This window comes from Pagrus major, chromosome 2 (assembly GCF_040436345.1).
Source record: "Pagrus major chromosome 2, Pma_NU_1.0".
Lineage (NCBI taxonomy): Eukaryota > Metazoa > Chordata > Actinopteri > Spariformes > Sparidae > Pagrus > Pagrus major.
In genome coordinates, this window is record NC_133216.1 from 22523030 (window position 1) to 22545695 (window position 22666).

The 22666-nt window shown below is 40.9% G+C and overlaps 2 protein-coding genes across 4 annotated transcripts; one reads left to right on the plus strand and one right to left on the minus strand.

Moving 5' to 3' along the window:
- The first annotated feature begins 1389 nt into the window (after positions 1-1389).
- tubd1 (tubulin, delta 1) lies at positions 1390-5704 on the plus strand. Its single transcript, XM_073486810.1, has 8 exons — positions 1390-1722; positions 1819-1966; positions 3172-3388; positions 3472-3703; positions 3829-3993; positions 4102-4230; positions 4427-4607; positions 4787-5704. The coding sequence occupies exons 1-8, from the start codon at positions 1572-1574 to the stop codon at positions 4890-4892; spliced, it is 1329 nt and encodes a 442-aa protein (XP_073342911.1). The 5' UTR covers positions 1390-1571; the 3' UTR covers positions 4893-5704.
- A 650-nt stretch (positions 5705-6354) lies between these two features.
- Positions 6355-22543, minus strand: vmp1 (vacuole membrane protein 1). 3 transcript variants are annotated; one of them, XM_073487847.1, is made up of 12 exons: positions 22472-22543; positions 21767-21874; positions 21299-21431; positions 20807-20897; positions 20230-20340; positions 14073-14240; positions 13615-13746; positions 11836-11916; positions 11531-11647; positions 10209-10270; positions 8385-8484; positions 6355-7391 (listed from the first exon to the last, which is right to left on the minus strand). In XM_073487847.1, exons 2-12 carry the CDS (start codon positions 21843-21845, stop codon positions 7248-7250), a joined length of 1218 nt encoding a protein of 405 aa, XP_073343948.1. In that variant the 5' UTR covers positions 21846-21874; positions 22472-22543; the 3' UTR covers positions 6355-7247. The 3 variants fall into 3 exon arrangements, with proteins under 3 accessions (XP_073343948.1, XP_073343931.1, XP_073343940.1); XM_073487830.1 differs by lacking the exon at positions 22472-22543 and adding an exon at positions 22358-22443; XM_073487839.1 differs by lacking the exon at positions 22472-22543 and adding an exon at positions 22142-22229.
- Positions 22544-22666: the final 123 nt, after the last annotated feature.

Genomic DNA, 22666 nt, shown 5'->3' on the forward strand with positions numbered 1-22666 from the left:
GGATATAAGAGGTATACGATGGGAGGAAATCATAGATGAACTAAGTGAACGAGCAAGTTGAGAAGCACAGTGTATTGGTTATTAATAGCAATTTTAATCCCCCAGTGGAACACAAGAAGCCTGATAGCAAATGGACAAGATTTTAAACAGTTCACATATAGCCAGAAGGAAAAACCAGACCTGATATTCGTCCAGGAGTCGTGGCTCAAGCCAGGGCTGGAGTTTATGATAAAAGGTTATGTGGCAATCAGGCATGACTGAAAAGCCTTTGTGAAGGAGGGCATTGCCTATAGAAATACTGAGGTTAGAAATGAGGTTGAACGTGTGGCAATTGAGATATCTCCACTGTGTATATATAATGCCACTGTGGATCCGTAGGAAACACCTGATGGCCAATCGCTGGGTTAATCTAAAGGGTCCTAAAGAATGTCACCCAACTAAGAGAAAAAGCACAGAAATCAAGCTTTGGATGGGTAAGGAAAGAACATAGCTGAACAAATGAAAGTTGACAAAATAAACTTCGGACCAACTGTGTTGTGGCCCATGGGACCAGAAATCAAAGGACCCACTAACAGAGGCTACAGGGGCTGCAGTGGTGATTCCCAGCAACCAGATTAGATTACATTTAAATGTAGATGCATGTTTATCACAATTCTGTTAGCACTGGAGTGGGCAGAACAGATAACAGCAAACAGTATACTAATCAGCAGTGACTCAGTCTCAGCATTAACCAGCAGTAAAACAGGATCAAGCAATAACCATCAAGATATACTCTATGAGGTAATGTTAATTAATTCAAGAATTATCAGGAAGGGGAAAAACATGTGGATACCAGCACACTCAGGTCTGGAAGGGAGTAATTAAACAATGGTAACAATACTGGGACAGAGCAACTAAGGGCAGACATTTACACAAAATACAAAACAAAGTAGGATCAACAAGATACAGTGAAGCCGACCGACGGGAACAAGTTATTATAGAACTGGACACAGCAAGCTGAACAATACACTTTTTATTATAGGAAAGTACCAAACTGGACATGGTGAGCTATGTGAGGAAGTAGACACAGTGGAGCCTGTCCTGATCTCTTGTAGGCATTATGTCAAAGAGAGAGGAGAAATGTAAGGAGACTGGGAAGAACAGGGACAGATTTTAGGGATCTGCTGGGACATGGGGACAGTTGGAGGGAAGAAAACAACTGGACTAGTTAAAAGTATGTTGAACAACTGAAGACCCAGGGATGAATTGAGCCAGAGGGAGGCAGTAATGCAACTCAAAGGATGCCAACTGCCTTAAAACAACAACGAAGAAGAAGAAGAAGAAGAAGAAGAAGAAGAAGAAGAAGAAAGTACATGTGAATGGGACCTTTACTTTGAAAGTTTTGACAGTTTGAGCCGGAAATGCCGTTCCCAGTTTTCATGGCGGCAGACGCTTTCACACACTTTCATACACACTGACATGTCCTCGGACACAGTCATGAAACAGCTGACTCTCAGCATGAATTCACCGGTGTGCTTCAGACTGCCTGCTCTCACACTTTAATCTGAAAACCATCGATCCTTCCGGAAACGATGTCCGTCGTGACGGTACAGCTCGGTCAGTGCGGTAACCAGGTGGGTCACGAGCTGTTCGACATCATCTGCAGCGATGCTCACGAGGGCCAGAGGAAAGTGTACCGCTCAGCCAGCTGTGAGCGATTCTTCCACCAAACCGCACATGGAGGTAGGACACCACCTCTGGATCCAATACGTGTGTTTCCTGTCTGTCTGTCTGTCTGTGCTGCACACCTGTTCACCTGTCGTGTCCTTCATTAACCAGACCTGGAAGCCAGGGCGGTGCTGGTTGACATGGAGTCCAAAGTGATCAACCAGAGTATGAGCAAGGCTGCAAAATCTGGCAGGTGGAGGTATGGAGAAAGTTCCTCCTTCAGCCAGAAGCAGGGCTCTGGAAACAACTGGGCTAATGGGTAAGACTGCTGTTGTAGCAACAGGAGCGTCACAGTGAAGAGAAGCTAAACACTGTCACATCAATCCCAACTCAAGGTCCACTTACTAGCTTCCTTTTCCAGATCTTTCAAACTACAGTTAGTTTGCTCAGTTGTCATAAAGATGGACTTGCTGATAGGATTTTATCCACAGCACTATTCTGAGGGATCAAGTCAGGATCATGTCTTCAAATGTCTTGTTGTGGTGTGACCAACTTTCCAAAACCCATAGATATAAAGTTTTCCTGTCATTTATGCATTTAAAGCATCAAATTCTCACATTGGAGAGATCTGAAGCAACCGTTTCTTTTCTCGTGAAATTGCTGAAATGCAGGGCTGCAACTATAATATGTATTAGGGGGGATATATGCTCAAAACGCCCCACCCCCACCCCCCCAATAGATTAATATAATAAAGTATAAATAAAAAAAATGGCTATGCAGGGATGCATTTCCTCTTGAGAGGCTCCAAAGCAATATAAGAAATCTAAAAGTATCTGGGGCTCAGTTATTAGATATTTAAATTCTCCTGTTTCTTAGCTGAAGTCCTGCTGTGTGGTGTTCAGGTGCGCCATTCTTCGACAAATGTTTTTTTTAAGGCTGAAACTCTGGTGTATTTATCTCTGATTTTGTTTTTGTTTTTTGTTGCTGTTTTGTTTTTGAATGTGTGGTGTGTATGTGTATTAGCTGATTTGTAATTGTCATTTTATTCTGTCTTTATGATTAAAAACGTAACATAATACAAACCGGCGACTGCATACCGCTGTCCGAAATAATCATTAGCAAAGATAATGATCATATGCTATAGTAACCAAATGTAAACAAAGTTCCATTATTATAACTACTGGTTCTAATAACTAAAATGTTGTTGTACCCCAACAGCAGCGATTCATTTTCTGTTGCCCCACTAATCAATCAATTGCCTCATCAAAGGTCATTCTTGACCTTAGAAAAAGTGGTCTGACAATAAAAAGCTAATAAGTGGACCTTGAGTTGGGATTGTTTAAACATAAAAATGTTTCCAAGATTGAGAATGAACTTTCATGCTTTAAACATGTCAAATGTAACTATATTGTGATTATGTTTATTTTCTACAGACACAACACAAATACAGGACGCACTGTGCTTAGAAATCAATGGAGGTGAAGGGGAAGAAAAGCTGTTGATGTGCCTCTTGTGTCACATTAGGTTCTGTGTGCACGGCCCTCGTCACAGAGACGCGGTGGAGGAGCTGGTGAGGCGAGAGGTGGAGCGCTGTGACAGACTGGCCGGGCTCATGGCTATGATGAGTGTGGCGGGGGGAACCGGCTCTGGGGTCGGTACCTACGTCACTCAGTGTCTCCGAGACATCTACCCCAAGTCCTTCATCGTCAACCACCTCACCTGGCCGTACGGGACGGGGGAGGTACGGGGTCTGCTGTCGAGGGGCTAGTCTTAAATGTTAGTCCAGAATAACATTCTATTAAATCTTTCTCCTTGACCTTTCAGGTGATCGTCCAGAACTACAACTCCGTGCTGTCGCTGGCTCATCTCTACCAGCTGTCGGACGCCATCCTGGTGCACGAGAACGACACGGTGCACAAGATCTGCAGTCAGCTGCTCAATCTCAAAGACATCTCCTTCAGCGACATCAACAGCGTCATCGCTCAGCAGCTGGGCGGCGTCCTGCAGCCCGCGCTCACCACTGACTCCTACGGAGTCTACAGCAGAAATCCTCTAGGTGGGAGACGCCAACACACACACCCATCTCCTGGTTTAGAAGAGTCTAAAAATATTTAAGTCAATTCATCATCATCATCATCATCATTATCTCATTACGTATACGGTCACGTCTCTGTCTGTCAGGTGAGCTGTTGAGCGCCCTCGCATGCCACCCAGAGTACAAGCTGCTCAGCGTGAGTAGCATCCCTCAGATGCCCAGTGCCTCCGTAGCCTACAGCACGTTCAGCTGGCCGGGCCTGCTCAAACACCTGCGACAGATGCTCATCTCCAACACCAAGATGGAGGAAGGCAAGGATCATAGCATGTTTATTAAGTCATATTATGGCTTGAAAGTGGGATCCCGTTACAGATTAAATCATAAAGCACTTCTGAGGATCCTTTCTTGTCCTGTGTCAGGTATCGACTGGCAGGTGCGTCCACCTTCAGGCTCAGAGCGGACCAGGAGTGTCACAGGAGCCGGCTTTAACACCTCTCTGGCCAACCTGCTCATACTGAGAGGGAAAGACGTGTACAGCGCAGAGACAGGTCAGAGAAATGTATTGATGTTACTATTGAAAAATAAATTGACCAACTGGGTGAAATAATGCTTTAATTCCTCACTGATTTCACCCGAAATGAATCTGTGGAAGTCGAGAAGAAGAGGTTTGTGTGACGCGTGTAACACAGAGAAAGGCAATAGCATCAACAGCTTTCCATGCAAATGATCTTCTCCTGTCCACAGGTGGCTTTGAGGATCCAGCTCTGTACACCTCCTGGCTCTCACCTCACGAAGCTTTCAACTTGTGGAAATCCCCAGTGCCGTTTAAGTATGAGAAATCTGCCACGCTGGTCAGTAACAGTCAGGCTCTGCTCAGACCTCTGGATAACATGGTGGGAAAAGCCTGGAATATGTTTGCATCCAAGTGAGTCAGACATTTTTATCAGAGACATGCCTGAATGAGTTTTAGGAAAAAGTGGGTCCAAAAAGTATGACAACTGTGGGAATATGTATATATCTTAATAAGTAATACCTTTAAGTTGTTTTTTCTGCACTGAATGTCTTTCACTCATTTTCCTTTCTCATTTTGTTCTCCTGCCGCAGGGCCTACGTCCATCAGTACATTAAATTTGGGTTCACAGAAGAGGACTTTCTAGACAGCTTTACATCTCTTGAGCAAGTCATCTCCAGCTACAGGCAACTGGGCTAGACAAGGGAAACACTAACAAGCACCTCCTTGCCTTTGGACTCTATGTAGACGAGAGAGAGCGTCACTATGTGGGATGTAAAAAGAAATCTCTTTACAGAAAGCTTAATACATTCCTCAACATCTGCAGGGGGAAGGACTGAGGTGACCTAACACTCAAAATATCATCGGGACACACAGTTAGTGCCTCTTTAAGCTACTTTATTAAATTAAATGATATTTTTATGGACTGATTGTTTTGTAAACTGCTGTTTCAAGGCCAAGAACAAACTGACTCATCATTTCAAACCAAAATAGACGAAAAGCCTTAAAAAAGGTAGTGTGTTGATTAAGGGTGATTTGTTGGCAGAAATGGAATTTTATATTCATTATTATGATTTTATTAGCATATAACCACTTGAAAATAAAAATGTTTTTTAACCTCAGAATGAGCCTTTTATATCTATACAGGGAGTCAGTCCTCTTCCATGAAGTCGGTCATGTTTCTATGGTAGAGCAGAACGTATAAACCCCAACACTGACTTGAAAAGAGGGTTTATCATGGTTTTAGCAACCAAGGTAGGTTCTCCTACACACTCAGAAGGGGACTGAGGAGAGGGGTATTCAGCTGGTTGCAACCTCACAGCTAGATGCCACTAAATCCAACAGACTGGACTTTAAGTGCTGTGAAAAATACTTTGGAAAGCTCCAGAATAAATGCACCTTGTGATTGTATCAACTGGAGTTTGTATAGTTTGAAAATGTAATTGTGTTAAGCAATTATTAGAAACAGCAGCAGTGCATAAAGAAAAGTGACAAGGGCACCAGTCAACATACTTTTCATCGCTTTATTGTTAATTAATTTTACATTGTAGTATTTTCCAGAACTGCAGTGATCGGCATAGAATCAGAGTCGCTAAAGACAGGTTGTCGTATCCACAAATGCACCAGTTGAGGTTGAGTCTTGGCATGAACCAAGCAGCACAACTGAAATGCTGAAAGCCCACAACTTCAGCCAGCCTACAGACCGCTGTTGCCGTGCTAATTTAACAGCCAACACCAGTCTGATAAGCTAGCTGATGGGGTGGGAAAGTTGTGTCAAGGACAGGGGATAGAAGGGGACCTCTATGCATGAAGTTGAGTTCACCAGAATCTGCCCAGTATGTTTCAGGCAGGTCCCCAGCGCAGGGAGGGGGGGGAAGGTAGTCAGATTGTAAAGTCTGAATTACTGACATAACGCAAGTCTTCTTCTAAGAATTACTAAAAAGTAGTAAACTTACTGAGTACTGAGCTGTTCACTTACCTTAAAGATGATCATTTCTAAGAAAATTAAGCATTAGCTCTGTCATGATGGTTAAAAAACATTACAACAATTCTTAAACAGCACAAGATCACAGCACAACTTCTCAGGATGAACAATTAAAAGTTAGTCTTCAACAAAAGAACACAAAATAAACCCGACAGACTCAGACTTGGAAACAAGTGCCATGATTTACATGTTTTATATATGATCTGATCCAAGGTTCAACCTAAATGTACAGAATAGAAATGGGACTAGTTAGCTGAGAGTACAATGCCACTTTACAAATGATATCTTTTTTTCTTTTCTTTTGGTTCAAGTTAACTCATGTCCACACAGACCATTAGAATAGAAATACATCTGTGCATACTGTCAAAAAGATTAAGATATTTACACAATGTGCAAACCATCAATACCACACCGTTTTAAGTAGATATTGCTTTTTTTCTCACCATTTTAAACTCACGATTCCAGAAACAAAAAAAAGACAAGTTGGTCTCAACTGTTTAACAGGACAAAAACATGAGGATAATTAAACCCTGAAAAAAAAGACCATCCATAGAAGTTATCTTGGCAGCACACTGTACAAACACATCATGATCCATCCATCCATAAATGTTACAAAATTAAATAAAAATCAAGTTTATAAGTCAAGAACTATATTCAAAGGAAGTTGGACCTTCCCGTCTTGCATAAGGCATAGCATCTGATGGGCACTGCCCGTACACAGCAGTCACCACCAAACCGCTGCTTAAACTTCTGAGGTCAATGAATGGGTTAAACTTAAAGTAACATGTTAAGATCAGCAATAGTACCAATCGCACTACATATGCCTAGAGAGTGAGATGAGAGGAAGAACTACAAAACCTGAAGAAGAGGGACAAACGGTAAAACAGCACATACATCCTCAAAAGCACACACACACCGACAAATAGTGCCTGGTTGTTTTGAGCGTTGAGCCTCTGAGAATGGATGGGGGGGGTGAGGTTTGTTGTGAGTGGCTGGGGCTGAGCGGAGGGCTCTCAGCAGCAGCAGCAGAAACACAGTCACTTGGATGTTTGTACCGCTTTGTCTCGTCATCACTTGGTTTTCTCCTCCGAGTGCCTCTGCTGCTGCAGGCGCTTGGAGTAGCTCTGAGCCATGGAGTTGACGATGGAGATGACAAAGTAGCAGACCATGACCAGCACCACCTTCTCGAAAACCCACGACAGCCAGTTCTCATCCTGGGAAGCCAAAAGCAGGGTGCATATGCTATTAATTAGCATCAAACAGGCAATAAATATAAAATAAATTATTTTGTGAATATTGTTGGCACCATCCTACATATATGACATGGTTGGCAGAAAGTTTAATTATATAGACAACTTTCAAAATGCTGAACCATGCTGTTCATATTTTTCAGTAGGGCTGCCTGCAACTAATGATTATTTTCATTGTCAATTAATCCCTCGATTATTTTCTTGATTAATCTAGTAGTTGTTTGGGCCATAAATGTCTATATTTCAGTTTAATGTCATAGCGGAGTGAAGAAACCAGAAAATATTTCACATTTAGGAAGCTGAAATCAGAATATGATGATTCAACAGATTAAATCGGTTATCAAAATAGTTGGTGTTTAATGTTAACAGTAGATAACAGCTTGATTAATATAAGTAGCTGTACTTTTCCAGTAGCCAATAACTACAGCTAGACTGATAAAATTCACAGACACTAGCTTATCACAAATATATTAGTATTGGCACATAGGCTGATAAATACAAAAATGCCAAAGATGTGTTTGAGGCAACTTACAAATAGTTTCTCAGTTACATTTGCCCAGCAGAAAGCTTTTGATATTTTTCAGTACATATCATCAGAATTCCTTCCTAACTCAAATTCAGGATCTTTATAAAAATGTTTTTGAAGCAATTATTAACCTCTAAAATATCACTATAAACCTTAAAACAAGTATCAGCTGGGTTATACTAAAAAATCTTCCCAATCTGATGTTGTTATTTTTCATTCTGCTCCAAGTGTTTTAAGATTTATGGAGAGTCAGGGAACAGTTCTGGCCTGCTCTGAATAAAACCTTTCCTGTGTTTCAGTTAAAGTCTACAGTATGACAAAAAGCTGGCTTACATATAGTTGTTAATCTTAGCAAATAATTACATCAGTGAAGCTCACATTAGAACAGTGGCATGAAAGTGGTCCATAGTAAAATAATGTATTGCTCTTACCGCTGGTGCACTTCCCCCAGCGTGGTGCAGCTTGTTCCTCTGTGCTTCCAGGTACTGACTGAAGGGCTTCTGGAGTGATGGTCCCACTTTGGGCACAGACCTGATATCCACATCCACACAGAGTGGCAAAGAAAAGAGAAGAGAGGAAGAACATTAATCCACTTACCCTTTCAGCAGCTTTCCTACATGGAGCCCAAAACTGAGGCTTTAGACTCTGAACACTTATTCCCTATAAGAGCCTCAAAGAGCAGTTCATGAGGTCCCCTCTTTCCCTGAACACTACCAGAGGTCCTCACTGATCCACCAGTCACCCAGCATCCTTTGTTAGAGCTGCTGAAGGCCCCATCCTACATGTGGGCCCTATCCAGGAGCCTCCACCTCCTCTACTCGGTGCTGTGAGCAGAAGCAGGCAGCAGAGAGGAATGAAGCACAAACTCTTCAGCCCTCCTTTTATACTACTTCTCTCTCTATAGGAGCCTGTGTCAGCCCCTTCAACCAGGAAGTGAGTCGACATGATGTCATCACCTTTACCACCATTGCTGCCTTCTGGGTGGAAAGCTATCTAATCAGGGCGTGCTCATGTCCTTATTAGGTAGTGTAGATGAGCTCACCGGGGGGCCAATCATAATGGATACCATTTTATCAATTCATGTCATATAGAGGCGTTGGTGTTGTTTTTAATCACCGGTCAGCAGTGGTTCAGTTCAAAGGAAACTCTACATGATGTGAAACTTATTACCATGAAGAGAAAATATACTGCAGGGCTATAGACACACTCGCAGCGTTCCCACTGCAGAAATTAAATTCTCAGGACATAAACATGTAGTCTAGACTTGACAAGACTAAGCAAAAAAAGAAGACACAATTTACTAAACAAAGACCAAAGGGGAAGTGGGTAATTGCTGATTTCAAATAAACCTAACTAGATTTGTCTGACTCATTCTTGTTATCTCTCCCACTTTACATGCAAGCACATGTGAATATACACAAAGCAACTGCCAAAAAAACATCCTGTATCAGCACTGAAGCACTGACTGGACTCATCATAGCGAGTCACAGAGGGCCAGCTGACTTTCATGGGAAAGAACCAGGACTTTTAGCACAAATAAAGAGAAACAGAACAGTCATGATGACCAAAGATTTGGGTAACATTACAAATGTGTAAGGGATCATTTAACTGCCAAGAGATAAAAAAAAACAAAAAAAAAACAACAACTTTGCAGCTCCAATGGACATGTTAGGAGAATCCCAAAAATGAAATCAGCATGAAATCTGACTGAACTATTGACTTTTTTAACATTTTGGCTACTAACAATTCATGACTTGACTCACAATTAATACCAAATCTGTGTCTATTTTATTTTATTTTTTTAAACTTTAGTCAAGACCAAAACTGGGTATTTTTCCTGTAAATCTATTGATTAACTAATGACACGCAGCCATAGACACTCTTTTCTTCTCTATGATTGCGTTTCCCGCCTGACTGGGGTAATTCTTTCAGTCAAAGCTGAACTTGGTGAGTCAGATCAACATGTTCGGATGGGACCGCACACGCCTGACCACCAATGCTGCAGACATGGATTGCATTTTCAGAGGAGGAAAGAAGAACCTTTGTGTGGAAAAAATGGTAAATGCATGCACGTTCACAGCAGTGAAAGCATTTATTCATACAGGATCCCCAATCAAATGTTTACGAATGCGTTGCCAACCACAAAAGCAGGGGAAAAACAATGACTCCACAAAGTACCTGATTAATGCAGTCTCTCGCTCTTTCTCACACACACACCACACACAGAGTACACGTCAAGACAGACAGACACTTACCCAATGAGTGACACCATTTGCTCCACTATGTGCTTGCTGAAGGTAATGATTACAAATAGTTTCTGCAGGAAAAAAGGAGAGAAATGAATAAAATTTAAAAATCATGTCTTTCTGATCATAATCAGAGGGATACAACAAACACAAAAATATTTATAGAGATATTTTCTAAAACATTTAAGAAAAGAGAAACATTAAAAAGGAACAGATAATTTACAAAACATCTCTAAGATATGAAAAACATATTTTAAGACATACAATTTTAGCGGCACAGCTGTGGGAAATTGAGGCCACATCTGCCACCGTCCACAGACACACTAATTACAAAACTCAAACCTGGCAGTAAGCTAAATTTTGGGCTGCAAGGGGCTTTGTGTGGTTTGCAAAGCGCCAAAGTGGGGGGGCCAAACCGCAATATTCTTCTCTAGTCCTGAAACTGATCAGCTTTAAACAGCATGACACACTGGCCCCCTGGACCAAATCAGACAGGATATGACACGTGATGTCCGATAGATTCAAGGAACAAAATGTAAGTTAAACAATCCCCCCCGCAGCCTCTTACCGTCTGCTCAATTTCCTTCTCTCTACCTTCCCATGTCCACTCTACATCCTCCATAACCCCCGCTGCGTTCCGGGCCCCCTTTTGTCTGAAAGGTCTCAGAGTGAGATCACTGGCTGGTACCACCAAGAGATGGATAGGTTTAGTTTGTTAAGATACTGAGCGACTCACTCACAGACACAGATGGCCTCTCCTTACATAGGCTTCTATTAGTCACTGGTGTGGCAGACTCAACAATACACTCCGTAATTAACAAGTTTTTTGTGATCCAGTGGATTTTTAAAAATCCAAACTCTTGTTAAAAGGCTTCTTAAAAGCTGCCCTCCTTTCATCTGGAGGCTGTTTATACAGTCTGGATACATTTCAAAGCTAAAACCAGAATAAGGAATCCCCTGTGAATCGGAGCTCCGTCAGAAAGAGTTAACTAAAAGTGCACAATTAGGAGTTTCTCACAGTCACCAACTCATGATCTTGGCTCTCCCACACGTTTTGAGGTTGTGGGGACTGTTCAAAGTGAATCAGTCAGTGGTGCATACACTTTTTTTCCTAAAGAGAGATTCTGTGAGATGCATTATTACAATGTGGACAGAGAATTGTGATGACATGAAACAAAAGTTGAATCATAGTGGAAGCCATGCTGCTGCTAGTATGGTATGTGCCTGTATGGTTTGTGTTAAAAGGGGAAAACCGTATTGTCATTTCAGGTGAACTGGTTGTTTGCTAGTTTCTAACCACCTCTGAGAAAAATTTTAGCGGAGTTACAGACCTGTATATGCATCTTGATGATGGCTTTCCCAATTAGAGTTGCTCCAAAAAAGGTCCAGAAGGGAACCATGAAATGGCCGCAAGTAATTCCAGCCAGGTCGAAAAGAGGATTAGGGATCTGAAACACACACACATCAGATATTACTGATTCATAGTCTTAGAAATTACCCTTGTTTCAGCTATGTGAGGTTACAGGTTAATTTCCTACTATTTAAATTTGCATCCAAAGTGACATATACTTTCTGAAGACTGCAATATCATTGATGATCAGGGACATTATAAACACCCTCCAATAAATAAACTTACAGAGGCACAAGCCAAGATCCCAAAGAATCCCACTTTCTGCACCATATGCTGGACTCCCAGTTTTGCTCTTGTGACAAAATCCTGCAAACAAATTTAAAAAAAAAACAATTTAAACACACATTACTTAAAACAGATGTGAATGGGTAGTATTTAAGTAGGTAGTAAGTTAAAATTCTAAATTTGCCTTTCAAAACCCATGGTTTGTAAAATCTGCTATACCAGACTGCAACACAATTTAAAAACACACATGGTGTCTCTAAACACATATTACCCTTTTATTCTTTTCTTAAAATAACCATGCTGGACTTGTTCGCAGATGTCTGGTTTTTAACCAAACAAAAGTGTTGTCTGCAATGTTATTACAAGAAGCCTTGGTGAGAGTACTGTGGTCAAATACCTGCTATTTCTGAGCACTGAATTTTTTTTTTAGTTTGATGACGTTATTGGCATTACAACTGAAAACTGTGTGGTAGAGAAATGCCGTGAATCTTTTGATCCCATCTCCATCCCTGTGGGGTGAAATGTTTGTGGTTACATGGTGAAGATCACAGCCGGTGCAGGAGGGAGATTAAGAGGTGGTTTCAAAAGCTGGCATCGCATCAATGATCATTTTGAAAGCCATTTAAATTACAGTTTCTTCTTGGAAGTCTCCACAATTAAAAATTATTTTCAGGGGCATATTTTTTATTCAGAATTTAGTTTCTCTCATGTAGAAAAAAACAACAATAGAAGCAGCATTGGGGTTTACAAATGTTAAGTTCTGATTCATTTTTGTTTGTTTGTTTGTTTCACTGTATCTCATTCTGTGCCAGTGGTGCAAAGTACTTTTAGCTCATTGTACTCAATGCCAATAAAAACAAATAATAATAATTTATTGAAAATTATTTTCAAATTGCATTAAATAACACTACTACTACTACTACTACATTTTTATGCTTATGCTCGACCCTCGACTGTCGATTTAAATTCTCTTGGTCACTCTTCTTTCTCATGTCTTGCTTGACTTGGGAATGCACACCTCTAAGTGCTGTACTTTAATCATATTTTGTGTGACATTCATTCCCATTGAACCATGTGTTCCAAGTACTTCTGACTCGTGTGTGAGATTGTTGCTTTGAAAACCTATGACCAATGCACGTGTGGATACATCCTGAATACATGATGAAAGACATGTGATGTGAGGTTGGCTTCCTCAGTCCGTTCAGCTGAGAACCAGTGAAGTGAGGATAGATGATGGAGACAATGAACTCAATACTCTGATTTCTGATCTGCTGACTCAGCATCTGTGCTTAGCCGACGCCAGTCATGTGAACTTTGTTCCTGACAGAGCTGTCTGTCATTCAAATTAGAGGTCGGTGAAAAGAGGGAAGGAGGGAGGAAGAGAGAGCGAAGCCCGAGGGATGATTAAAGGGGGAGCTGTGCTCAGGGTGACTCACCCACGTACAGACAGATTTACTGGAAATGAAGGAGGGAGGGGCTTCACTGAAGTCACATGGCACTTTAAGACCAATCACTGGACAGTGGCTCCATGGTCAGTTGTACATTATAAAGATGAGGCCATATCAGATATGATCATATCGTCTTGGCAAAGTATCAACACCAATGCTAACATGGAACTAAACTAAGGAATAGATACTTCAATTTTCAGTGGGTTTGAGTCTAGGCTGCCTTCATCACTAAATATAACAAGTTGCCTTAAACTGATTGAAGTGAAAAATTATACACCATACATTAGGGTGTCATTTTAGATGTGTTTGTGTGTGTGTGTGTAACTCTGACCTGAGCGCCCTCGGCCTGCTCCAGCATCTCCTCAAACTCCTCATAGTCTTCATCATCTGGATCAGCTCCTGACTGACGAGCCGCTCTGGCCATGAAATACGGAGGCAGCTCTCCGATGGCAGTGCCCGCCCCCTACGACAACACAATTTAAAATGTTCCATGTCAGCACTTATTTATTTCCCACATTCACACACAGGCAACTATTCATGCCACCCTGGACTTCTGAATTTGGTACACCCAACTGCTCTGTGTAACGTAATGCATACTTTGGCTCAATGCAAGACACAAGTGAAGCTTTTTAAGTTCTACAAACATTAAAACATGAAAGGAGTGAGTCTCAACTCTTGGACTACGTTCCAGCTCTCACAATGGGCCACCCACTGCTGGCAGTGCAAAACATTCCTGCCATTTTTCAGAGTGGACCACTGCATTGTCTCTTTATTCAAACCAATACTCACCCACATGCAGGCCTCCAGGCGGACCTTAGACATGATTGAGAGGAGGGAGACACTTCCCTCCAAACCTCCACCTTGAGGACAGACAATGTGGTCTGGGTATGGAGGCTCTGGGAAGTCTGTGGAGCCACACTCGTATGCTGCCAGGGTAACTGATGCTATGTGAGGACCCTAAGAGAGAGATGGAGAATGGAGAATGGAGATGAGCTGTTTTAATGGACTGGAAACGACTGGGATATATACTGGCACATTCCATCAGTTTATCCAACGTGTGTCATGAAACACTTGGGACATGCTTAGGAGACCTGAGCACTGAGACACAAAATATACAATGCAATTGTCACAGGTAAAAGGATCTTTTAGAATTTTTTATATATTGCAGTTGTGGTTATTGCCTTAAATATTACATCCAAGATTAAAGAAGTATTCTTGACAGCAGCAGGCATTTTAAATAGAGAAAGGTTAAATATTCCCCTCTAATTATTTACTTACAATACATTGTACCAGTTTATCATTAGGTACTGTACACTCAGCTAAAACTAATGCAATCTACTACAACAGACCTGCGATAAATCCTGCCTTCATTAAGGTTATAATGTTGCAGGGTTCCCACACCTTATCAAATATCAGATTCAAGGACTTTCCAGGGATTTTACTGGCCCAACTCATTAAAATCGAGGAAAGAACGGGGCAATGTTTGAGACATGGTTAAAGGTTTTTACATGAGAACTAGCAGACTTTACAGAGGCTCACAAACAAGAAGGTAAGAAAGAAATCAAGAGAGAAACAAAGAGAAAGAGAGCAAGGCTCGAATGTTTGAACAATTTTCAATGATACTGTGTTACATTGATGGCAGAAAACGGTGGGAGACACATGCAGGGAGCTGAATGTGGTGTATGTAGTAACGTTACGTATATAAATATCAGCAGACCAAACTTTTAAGGATTTCAAGGATCAGTAGGAAGCCTGATGATCGGTGTTTGTTGAAATTGTTTTAGAAAGGTGCTGACTCAACTTTTTGATTATTTTGGAGGCTTTAGTTTGTGGCGCTGTTGAACTGCATTGGAATGACGGGTATTTATATGATTTAGTCTACCCTCATTGATGTAAACATGCTGTTAGAAACACTTCTCAGGATAACGCAACACAAATCAACAGCATTTGCAGTCTTCAAAATGACCAAACAGTTGAATCAACACAGTTTCAACAAACACTGGACATGATAACCTTCTTAAAAGGTAGCATTAACTGCCGAGCTGTTGTGTCAGACTGGGATAATTTTAGCTAAGTGTACCTAATAAATTGACAACCAAGTGTATATAAGTATTAATAACAGTAAAACCTTAAACAATAATGTATGATTATATTGCACAGCACTACATAAGCCTTTGTGTTAAATTTAACCTGCTCTCGCATGGTTAAACACAGCTCGTCTGCCCACAGGTACAGACACACACCAGCAGCAGCTGAGTCACAGTCTCTCTGACAGGCAGGTATGTCATCATTTATCATTGTGAAGATGCCTGGTTAGGCCGAGCCACCTGGCCTCAATAACAGTTAGCCCACCTGTAACTACAACACAGCTACTCCATTATGCCTCCTTTAAGGTGATACAGGAAACACTGACAGTAGATTGACAGCACACAATTAGTCTGTGATGACTGTGACTGCTCTCCACCCCACTCTGCTGTATGAGCACACAGGAGACTTCTTTAGTTTACAAAACACAGTCTGTTTCAAACCAAACACAACTTCGCTTAACCGCATTTCTTCATGACAGAACAAGTCAGTGTTAACAAGAAAAAACTAAGCTGTGATTCAAACTCTGAAACCCAATTCCCATCAGACAGGCAATACAGTGGCCCTGCAGTGAACTTCTTTGTTCACTTAAGTGAGCAGAGCAGGACTCTTTGCATACAGGGCAGATAAATAACTTCTTTGACGAGTAACTTTTCAGCAAGTGGATTTCATCAAGTAGTCATCAAATTAAAACATGAAAAGTCAAGTTTAACAAGGCTGTTAAAGGATCCTTGAAGCTGCACAGCTCTACAACCAAGTGTTGGATGGACTAACTCAGAATTGTTACAGTTTTTAGAGCCTTACCAGTAATGAGTCTAAATATGTAAACGTTATTGGGAAGCTGACACAACAGAAAAGGCCATAGGGTAATTAAAATTGTTAATCCTATTAGAAGCATGAGTGAGCTCAACAAATTTCACAGCAATCTGCATTTATATTTTGACCTATGGATGGCGCAAGAGGAAATTCTTCAGGTTTGTTTTCCTGGGTGTGACCAAAAATACAACAGCTAATTTCAAGGAAATCCAAGAATTAGCTTTCGAAATACCTTGTGTCGGTTGAGGTTTAATTTTGACCCGACAGTGGTGTGTAGTTTCCAAATTAGTAACAAACAAAATTCATGAGAAACTGGACAACAATAGTCCAGATATCCTGTTCTAGACCAAAGGGAGGGATGAAAGAACGTTTTAAAACTGACAGAAGCTTTAAATGATTGGTGATCTGATCAAAAATACAAAGCTACAAGTAAAAGCAACAGTTTCTAAGCAAGTATTTTCTCTTATTTTAACCACAGTATTAGGACTAGAATCCAGCACTTAGAAACATGGCAATGACCTCAAAAAACATCTTGATGAATCATAAGATCATACTGGTGTGTGAATCCCCTTTCCCTTGAGCACAGTGATCTCATCCTCTCTATGGGACTATCTATTAATGCTTCAGGCTTGAAGTAAACTCACAGTATAACACTGCTGGTGGGACATGTCTTTTTTTCCTTCTAGCTTAAAACCGGGAGTTTCCTGTCCATGGCTGACATCAACACTGAGTCGGCAGCAGTGATAGGTGGTGCTGCTCTGTGAACACTTACTAATTTTTAGTGAGAAGCAGAAAATCGTCTCCTTATGAGCACAGAGCTTACATCATGTGGTCAGCAATGTGGAGAGGGCTTTTACCTTTCTGTGAAAAAATGTGAAATGTTCACAGGAGTTTAGGGATGCTTTGCTTGATGCTCTGGAAGCAGCTGATCAGGACAAGCAGAAGTTGTCACATAACAGGGATGTTGGCAGCTTGACAGACTGTATCACTCCATGTATCAACCTTTCTACGGACAACATCATTCTCATCAGAGAGGTATGCTGTTGCTTGAACACCCACACCCTGGATTAACAGCAACCTGAAGGCTGCTCTGAGTAAAACGCATGCCTTTATTATTACATGGGGTAGGGAGAGGTTTTATAGGGCATAAGTGTATCTAATACAGAAGCCACTGGAAAGCAGAGGCTCCAACAAAGGATGATGGAATATAAACTAGAGGGGAATAAGATAAAGGATGCCTGGACTGCTATCTTTGGACAGATAGCAGGAGGTGTAACGGAGAATAACTGAGGGAAGACAAGTGAGCTGAACCAAATGTTCATATTAATCATTATATCTGTCCAACTGAAGAATACGAAATACTCCTAAGAAGGCAAAGTGCAGGGATTATGTGTTTATTCACTGCATTGGGGTGTTACTTTAACAGAAACTGACATAAACTGAGATGAGACAATGTATAAAAAAGTGCAGAGAGTCTTAGCTTAGTGGTAAATTTAGGCAAATTAAGTTTACAGAAGTTTACAACACAAGGACATATGAAGTAGTGACCCTGGTAAGTTAAATTGGCAGGGGAATCTGGTTCGAGCATGTATCGATAATTAAGTATTGCAAGAGGAAACAACTAGTTCTGTCCAAATAAGGCTCTAGTATGATCTTCATAGATTTCGAAAGAAAGGATTTTCCTAAATGCCCAAACAAAACAATTCTATGTTGTAATATAAAGTAGAAAAAGAAAAAATGATTATCTCAGACTGTATTAGGAACCAATCAAATTTGGGAATAACTGATTTCCATTTTATTGTCTAGACACAGTGTTTCTGATGGGAATTTGAATCATTTCAAAGCGTGCCATGTCGGGTTGAGTAACACAAGATATAAGCTATCAGATGAGCCTCAGATGATAAGGTTGTTGTCAGTAAAAACGGTTATTAAAATAGTCTCTGTTTCAACAGTAATAGCTGGTAATTGTGAAAAATGAATGAGAAAAGCTGTTTTAACAGATGCCAGGTTGTTCCATATGGTGGAGATGACGAACCTCCCTCACACAGAGAGGGGAGAGAGGATGATGTCACTCCTTCTCAGTATTATGATACACAATGGAGGCACAAGAGTGCACAGACACAAGATACAGTACAAGCCACCATTACAACGGCATTATTGTTGGTCATAGTATATAAAGTAACTGAAGCCTGCTAGACGGTGAAACAACAAACACATGGTGAGCTGTAAAGCATTAATAGAAAGGAGTGTGCATCAGCACTGAAAAACAGGAAGGTCACAGTTACATCTTTTCCCATTATTTCATTATGATGGAAATAGCTGACTCAGCTGACCCACATCTGCACTAGTCCTACAGAACAGAAGCCACATCATCAGCCTAAAGCCGACTATGGCGCAGAATTTCTTCCTCTCTTTCATTTCGCTATGTTCTCCTTTTTACCACAACCAAGACAAATGACACACGTGTTGGTGACTCAGTCAGACAGTCATTCTGTGACTGCCTGTCAGGGAAAAATTACACTTCACTTTTGGTTAGCCTTAGACAGATGGGTGACAAAATGGAACGAGTTTGAAGAAGCAGAGGACAATGAATGTGACGGTTGAGTATGACGCCATCATCTGGCAGCCACAGGAATAGACACACATGGGCTTTGCAGAAATGCTTTGAACTCTAGAGGCATATCTAGAAGAAAATAGCTTGTGGTGAATGAGACATTAAAACAGCCTGCATATTGTAGATACACAGAGGACATTTTGACCCATGCTGAGCACAGCCGACCAGATAAAGATGGTTAACAGCGTCTCTCTACAGCCATTATCATATTGCAGCCTTTTGACTGTTGAGATATAGGTCGCATGGGGGCCAGCTGAGGTAGTTTTTCCCAGAAATATGTAAATGAAGGTATGTGAAGGCTGAGAACTGAATTACTTTACCACTGACAGACATTTCCTGTTACTTTTTTCTGCCATAATAGTTTCATGCTGCTCATTGAAAATAGATTTCAAGACGCTCAACTAGGGAAACCTTTTCATCAACCTCAAGTTGAGGTAAAATGTATAAAGAGCCAGCACAGTGATAGTTTTCTTTTTTCTCACGTGTGTATTTTGCTATGTTGCTCATTTTAAAAAGGGCCAGCTGCCCACAGAGTGAGATGGCTTTCTCTCCAATTTGAAAGTTTGACTAATTTTAAACTGGCAATAAACAACTTTTTTGCTTTAACTTATTATTCTGAAGTAAATACTGATTGCACAGTGTAATATCTGTATAAAAATGACACCATCCACACATAGATTGGTTCCCTATAAGCTTCACGATAACTATGCTATTTCATCTGCTAGTGAGCTGGGTTTTTCCTGGATAAACAAAGGTTTGAATTACAGCATAAAGGAAGCTGTCTACTATTACACAACCAAACAGGAAGAGGCATTGTTTTTCCAGGTCACTATCCCCAGATAACAGGAACGACTGGAATAACTGAGAAAACTCTACACTGCAAAAGAAAAAGAACCCCACTGATAGAGGAGGCAAAGAAGGTGAAGAGGGAGAGTGATAGAAACAGAGGTAAAACAAGATTGAACAGACGGCCATTCACTCTATGGAGAGCGCTCTGGTGTTCCCCCATCTGTTCCCCCATTGATATGCGTTTCCTCTTACCACCAGGACTTGAGACGGTTCAAAACCGACATTCTTCATATTAGATCAGTAAGCCTGCCTTCTTATTAATACAAATGGGTGTTGTGATCTGCTTTATCATAGCACTGAGATAAGGGTTTCTAGGTCAAATTGGGATTCTTACAGATGTTTTTTTGCTTTGGACAGTAGCCTGGCTGCTAAAGGTAACCATGTGGTAACGCAGTCTTTGCAATAATGGTGCCAACAGTAGTACTACAGGGAAATGCTAGGAATGCGTGAACATTGAAAAAATGTCCAGGGTTAGGGTTTACACTTTAAGAGGTTTATTCCAACTATAAATAATCATCTTTCCCTGTTTGGGAATGTCTCTGTTTGAAAGTTAAGCTAAATCAAAGAAATGGATGCTCTTACCAGATAAAGGAGGAAAGTATGCAGGCCAGTCCCAAGGCCCACTGAGGACAGGATCCCAAGGCCTACCCAGTAGGCACACCATAGGAACTTCTTCTCCAGGTACTCAACATACTTTAGTAAAAAAGTACAATAAAAGAGGATGCAGTTATACTCTCAGTTGTAGTCATGGTATGAATGTGTCCAAAAGAACACCTTTTTTCCTAAACTTTTGATAAATGTCAGCTGTTTTTCAAAGGGGAAGATTTTATTTGCATATAATATCATCATGTAGTATAAATTAGCTGCAGTGGGTTGAATATTAGTTCACCATTACAAAAAACTGGCAATGCTTTAACTGAACTGTAACAGACCACTGCACAGAGGAATTTCTCAACAAAACTTTCAGTCAACCGACTGTGTGATCAAGGGTTACTTCACAACAGGGCATACGTCATTATCTCCCAACCTGAGCTTTCTTTTCTAAAGGTTTTCAGGGTTGGGTAAAGAGTGACTTATCATTAACCTTTAAACAGGCGGGTGATGGAGCAATGGCGTTGATTATTAACATCACTGAAAAAACAAATCAGTCAAGCCTTACTTGTTGGTGTGCTCCTTCAGTGGAGTAGGCGACGGAGAACAGAGAACATAACACCAATAATAAGAACACTATGCCTCGCCGTTGCCAAAGCCTAGCAGAAAGGTGAGAAAACAAAATGTTGGTAATGAAACAAGTTCCACACATACAAACAGAAGAAAAAAGTGACACGTTTCTTATCGTTACATTTTATTGGAGGGACATGACTTCACAAATGCCCTACATAGGGGATTCCCTACTGAGTTTTAATCACTGCTTTTCAGGTAAATATCTTTAATCCATCGATGGTGTAAAATTATGTTCACTATAAGCTTTACAACTCCAGCTTCTCAGGGACACAGAAATTCCTTTTCTTATATAATTGTTTAGGTCTCAGGGTATGTCTGCTTCACCAACTGGAGAACACTACAGAGTCGCAAGAAAAACAAAGACACAAGAACATGTTTGCACAAACATCCTGTAAACCTGTTTAGAAAAACCTGTTTAACTCCTTACTTAAACGTCCACTCCTTTAGCTTGATGAGGGTCTCCAGGAGGAAATAATGTAGTGTGGTGACAGGCCTCTTCCATACCACCAGAGACAGGCGTTCCTCCTTATCTCTCTGTCGCCTCTCTCTTACCGAGGAGTCTGGAGAGCAGACAAAATGACAATCACCCTCGCATACTGTAATACTTGTTTCTACATCAATTATTGCATCCTGTTGAATAGGTGATGCTAAATACATGACACATGAGGCATCTGGGTCTGTTCTTGTTCTACTGTAGGCCAAGTTGTTTGTAGCCTTGAAAACTGAAAGTAACCTCAAATGGATCAGGTTTGTTTTATGACTTGTTCACACCATGTGGCTGTAGTTATCATTCCGTGTCATCAGTCATTTCACAACCCAACGTTACTGGCACAGTTTAGAGATGAGTGTTAACTTCCCTGCCGTACATTTAACTAACAAATGTGACAAAACTAACCTGCAGACTTTCCATTCTGTTTCTCTTTTGCTCCTGCACGTTTCTGAGGCTGTTCACAGCTTGCTCCATTGGCTGCCATGTCAGTCAAGGTTTAGCAGGTCAGGCAGTCTAGGACGAAAGAAAATGACAAGTTGGTGTCTCTCATTCGACAGTGTGCTCCCCTCTGAGGTTTCACTTCCGACTGATCGAGAGGACATGACAAGACACCGTGGGACTCAGTCACTTAATCAGTAATGATAGCCTTATCAGCGGCTGTTAAGCAACAACATATCGGACTGTCATGAGAACATTTCGTCAACACGCCGGCTGAAATTAAAATTACATGGTAATTACAAATGGAAAATATCATACAAAGAAATAAGGCGTAAATATTACCAAACACCCCGTGACAATAGCACATTTAGCTAGTTAGCTGAAGTAACCGTGTAGTGTGTAGGTCAATCTGTAACCAGATATGATGCCAAATTCGTTCACATCATCATCATCCTCCACATGCAAACCGGTTAGCCAACATGCTAATGGCTAAGCTAGGGACGTTGTCAGTTTCTACATTCAAATAGTGGTTTTGAAATCAACAACGAAACGCCTTACTTGTAGAGATATGTGTAAAAACGTTCCTTGTCGTTGTGCTATTATAGTAATGACAAAACACACGCTTTATAAAGGTGAAAACAGACCGTTGTTAAAATTAAATGACAGTCGTACCTCTTTCCTGTCCTCCTCACCCGGAAACACACGAACGACGTGTCAAAGTAAAAAGTGTGTTGCAGTTCAGCCGTAAATTATTTTCCTGAAACAAGTTTACTGTTATGGTGAAATTATAAATTGTGCAAACGTGGAAGCGGGACACGGCATATATGCTCCAGATTCAATTTATATGATTCAAACGAGTCATCTCAT

Coding starts and splice junctions, on each gene's coding strand:
- tubd1 (XM_073486810.1), top strand. CDS start 1,572: ATGTCCGTCGTGACGGTACAGCTCGGTCAGTGCGGTAACCAGGTGGGT. Junction 1,723..1,818: donor CCACCAAACCGCACATGGAG/GTAGGACACCAC, acceptor TTCATTAACCAG/ACCTGGAAGCCAGGGCGGTG. Junction 3,389..3,471: donor GGCCGTACGGGACGGGGGAG/GTACGGGGTCTG, acceptor TTGACCTTTCAG/GTGATCGTCCAGAACTACAA.
- vmp1 (XM_073487847.1), bottom strand. CDS start 21,845: ATGGCAGCCAATGGAGCAAGCTGTGAACAGCCTCAGAAACGTGCAGGA. Junction 14,241..20,229: donor ATACTTTCCTCCTTTATCTG/GTAAGAGCATCC, acceptor TCTCTCTCTTAG/GGTCCTCACATAGCATCAGT. Junction 10,271..11,530: donor TCATCAAGATGCATATACAG/GTCTGTAACTCC, acceptor TTTTTCCTGCAG/AAACTATTTGTAATCATTAC.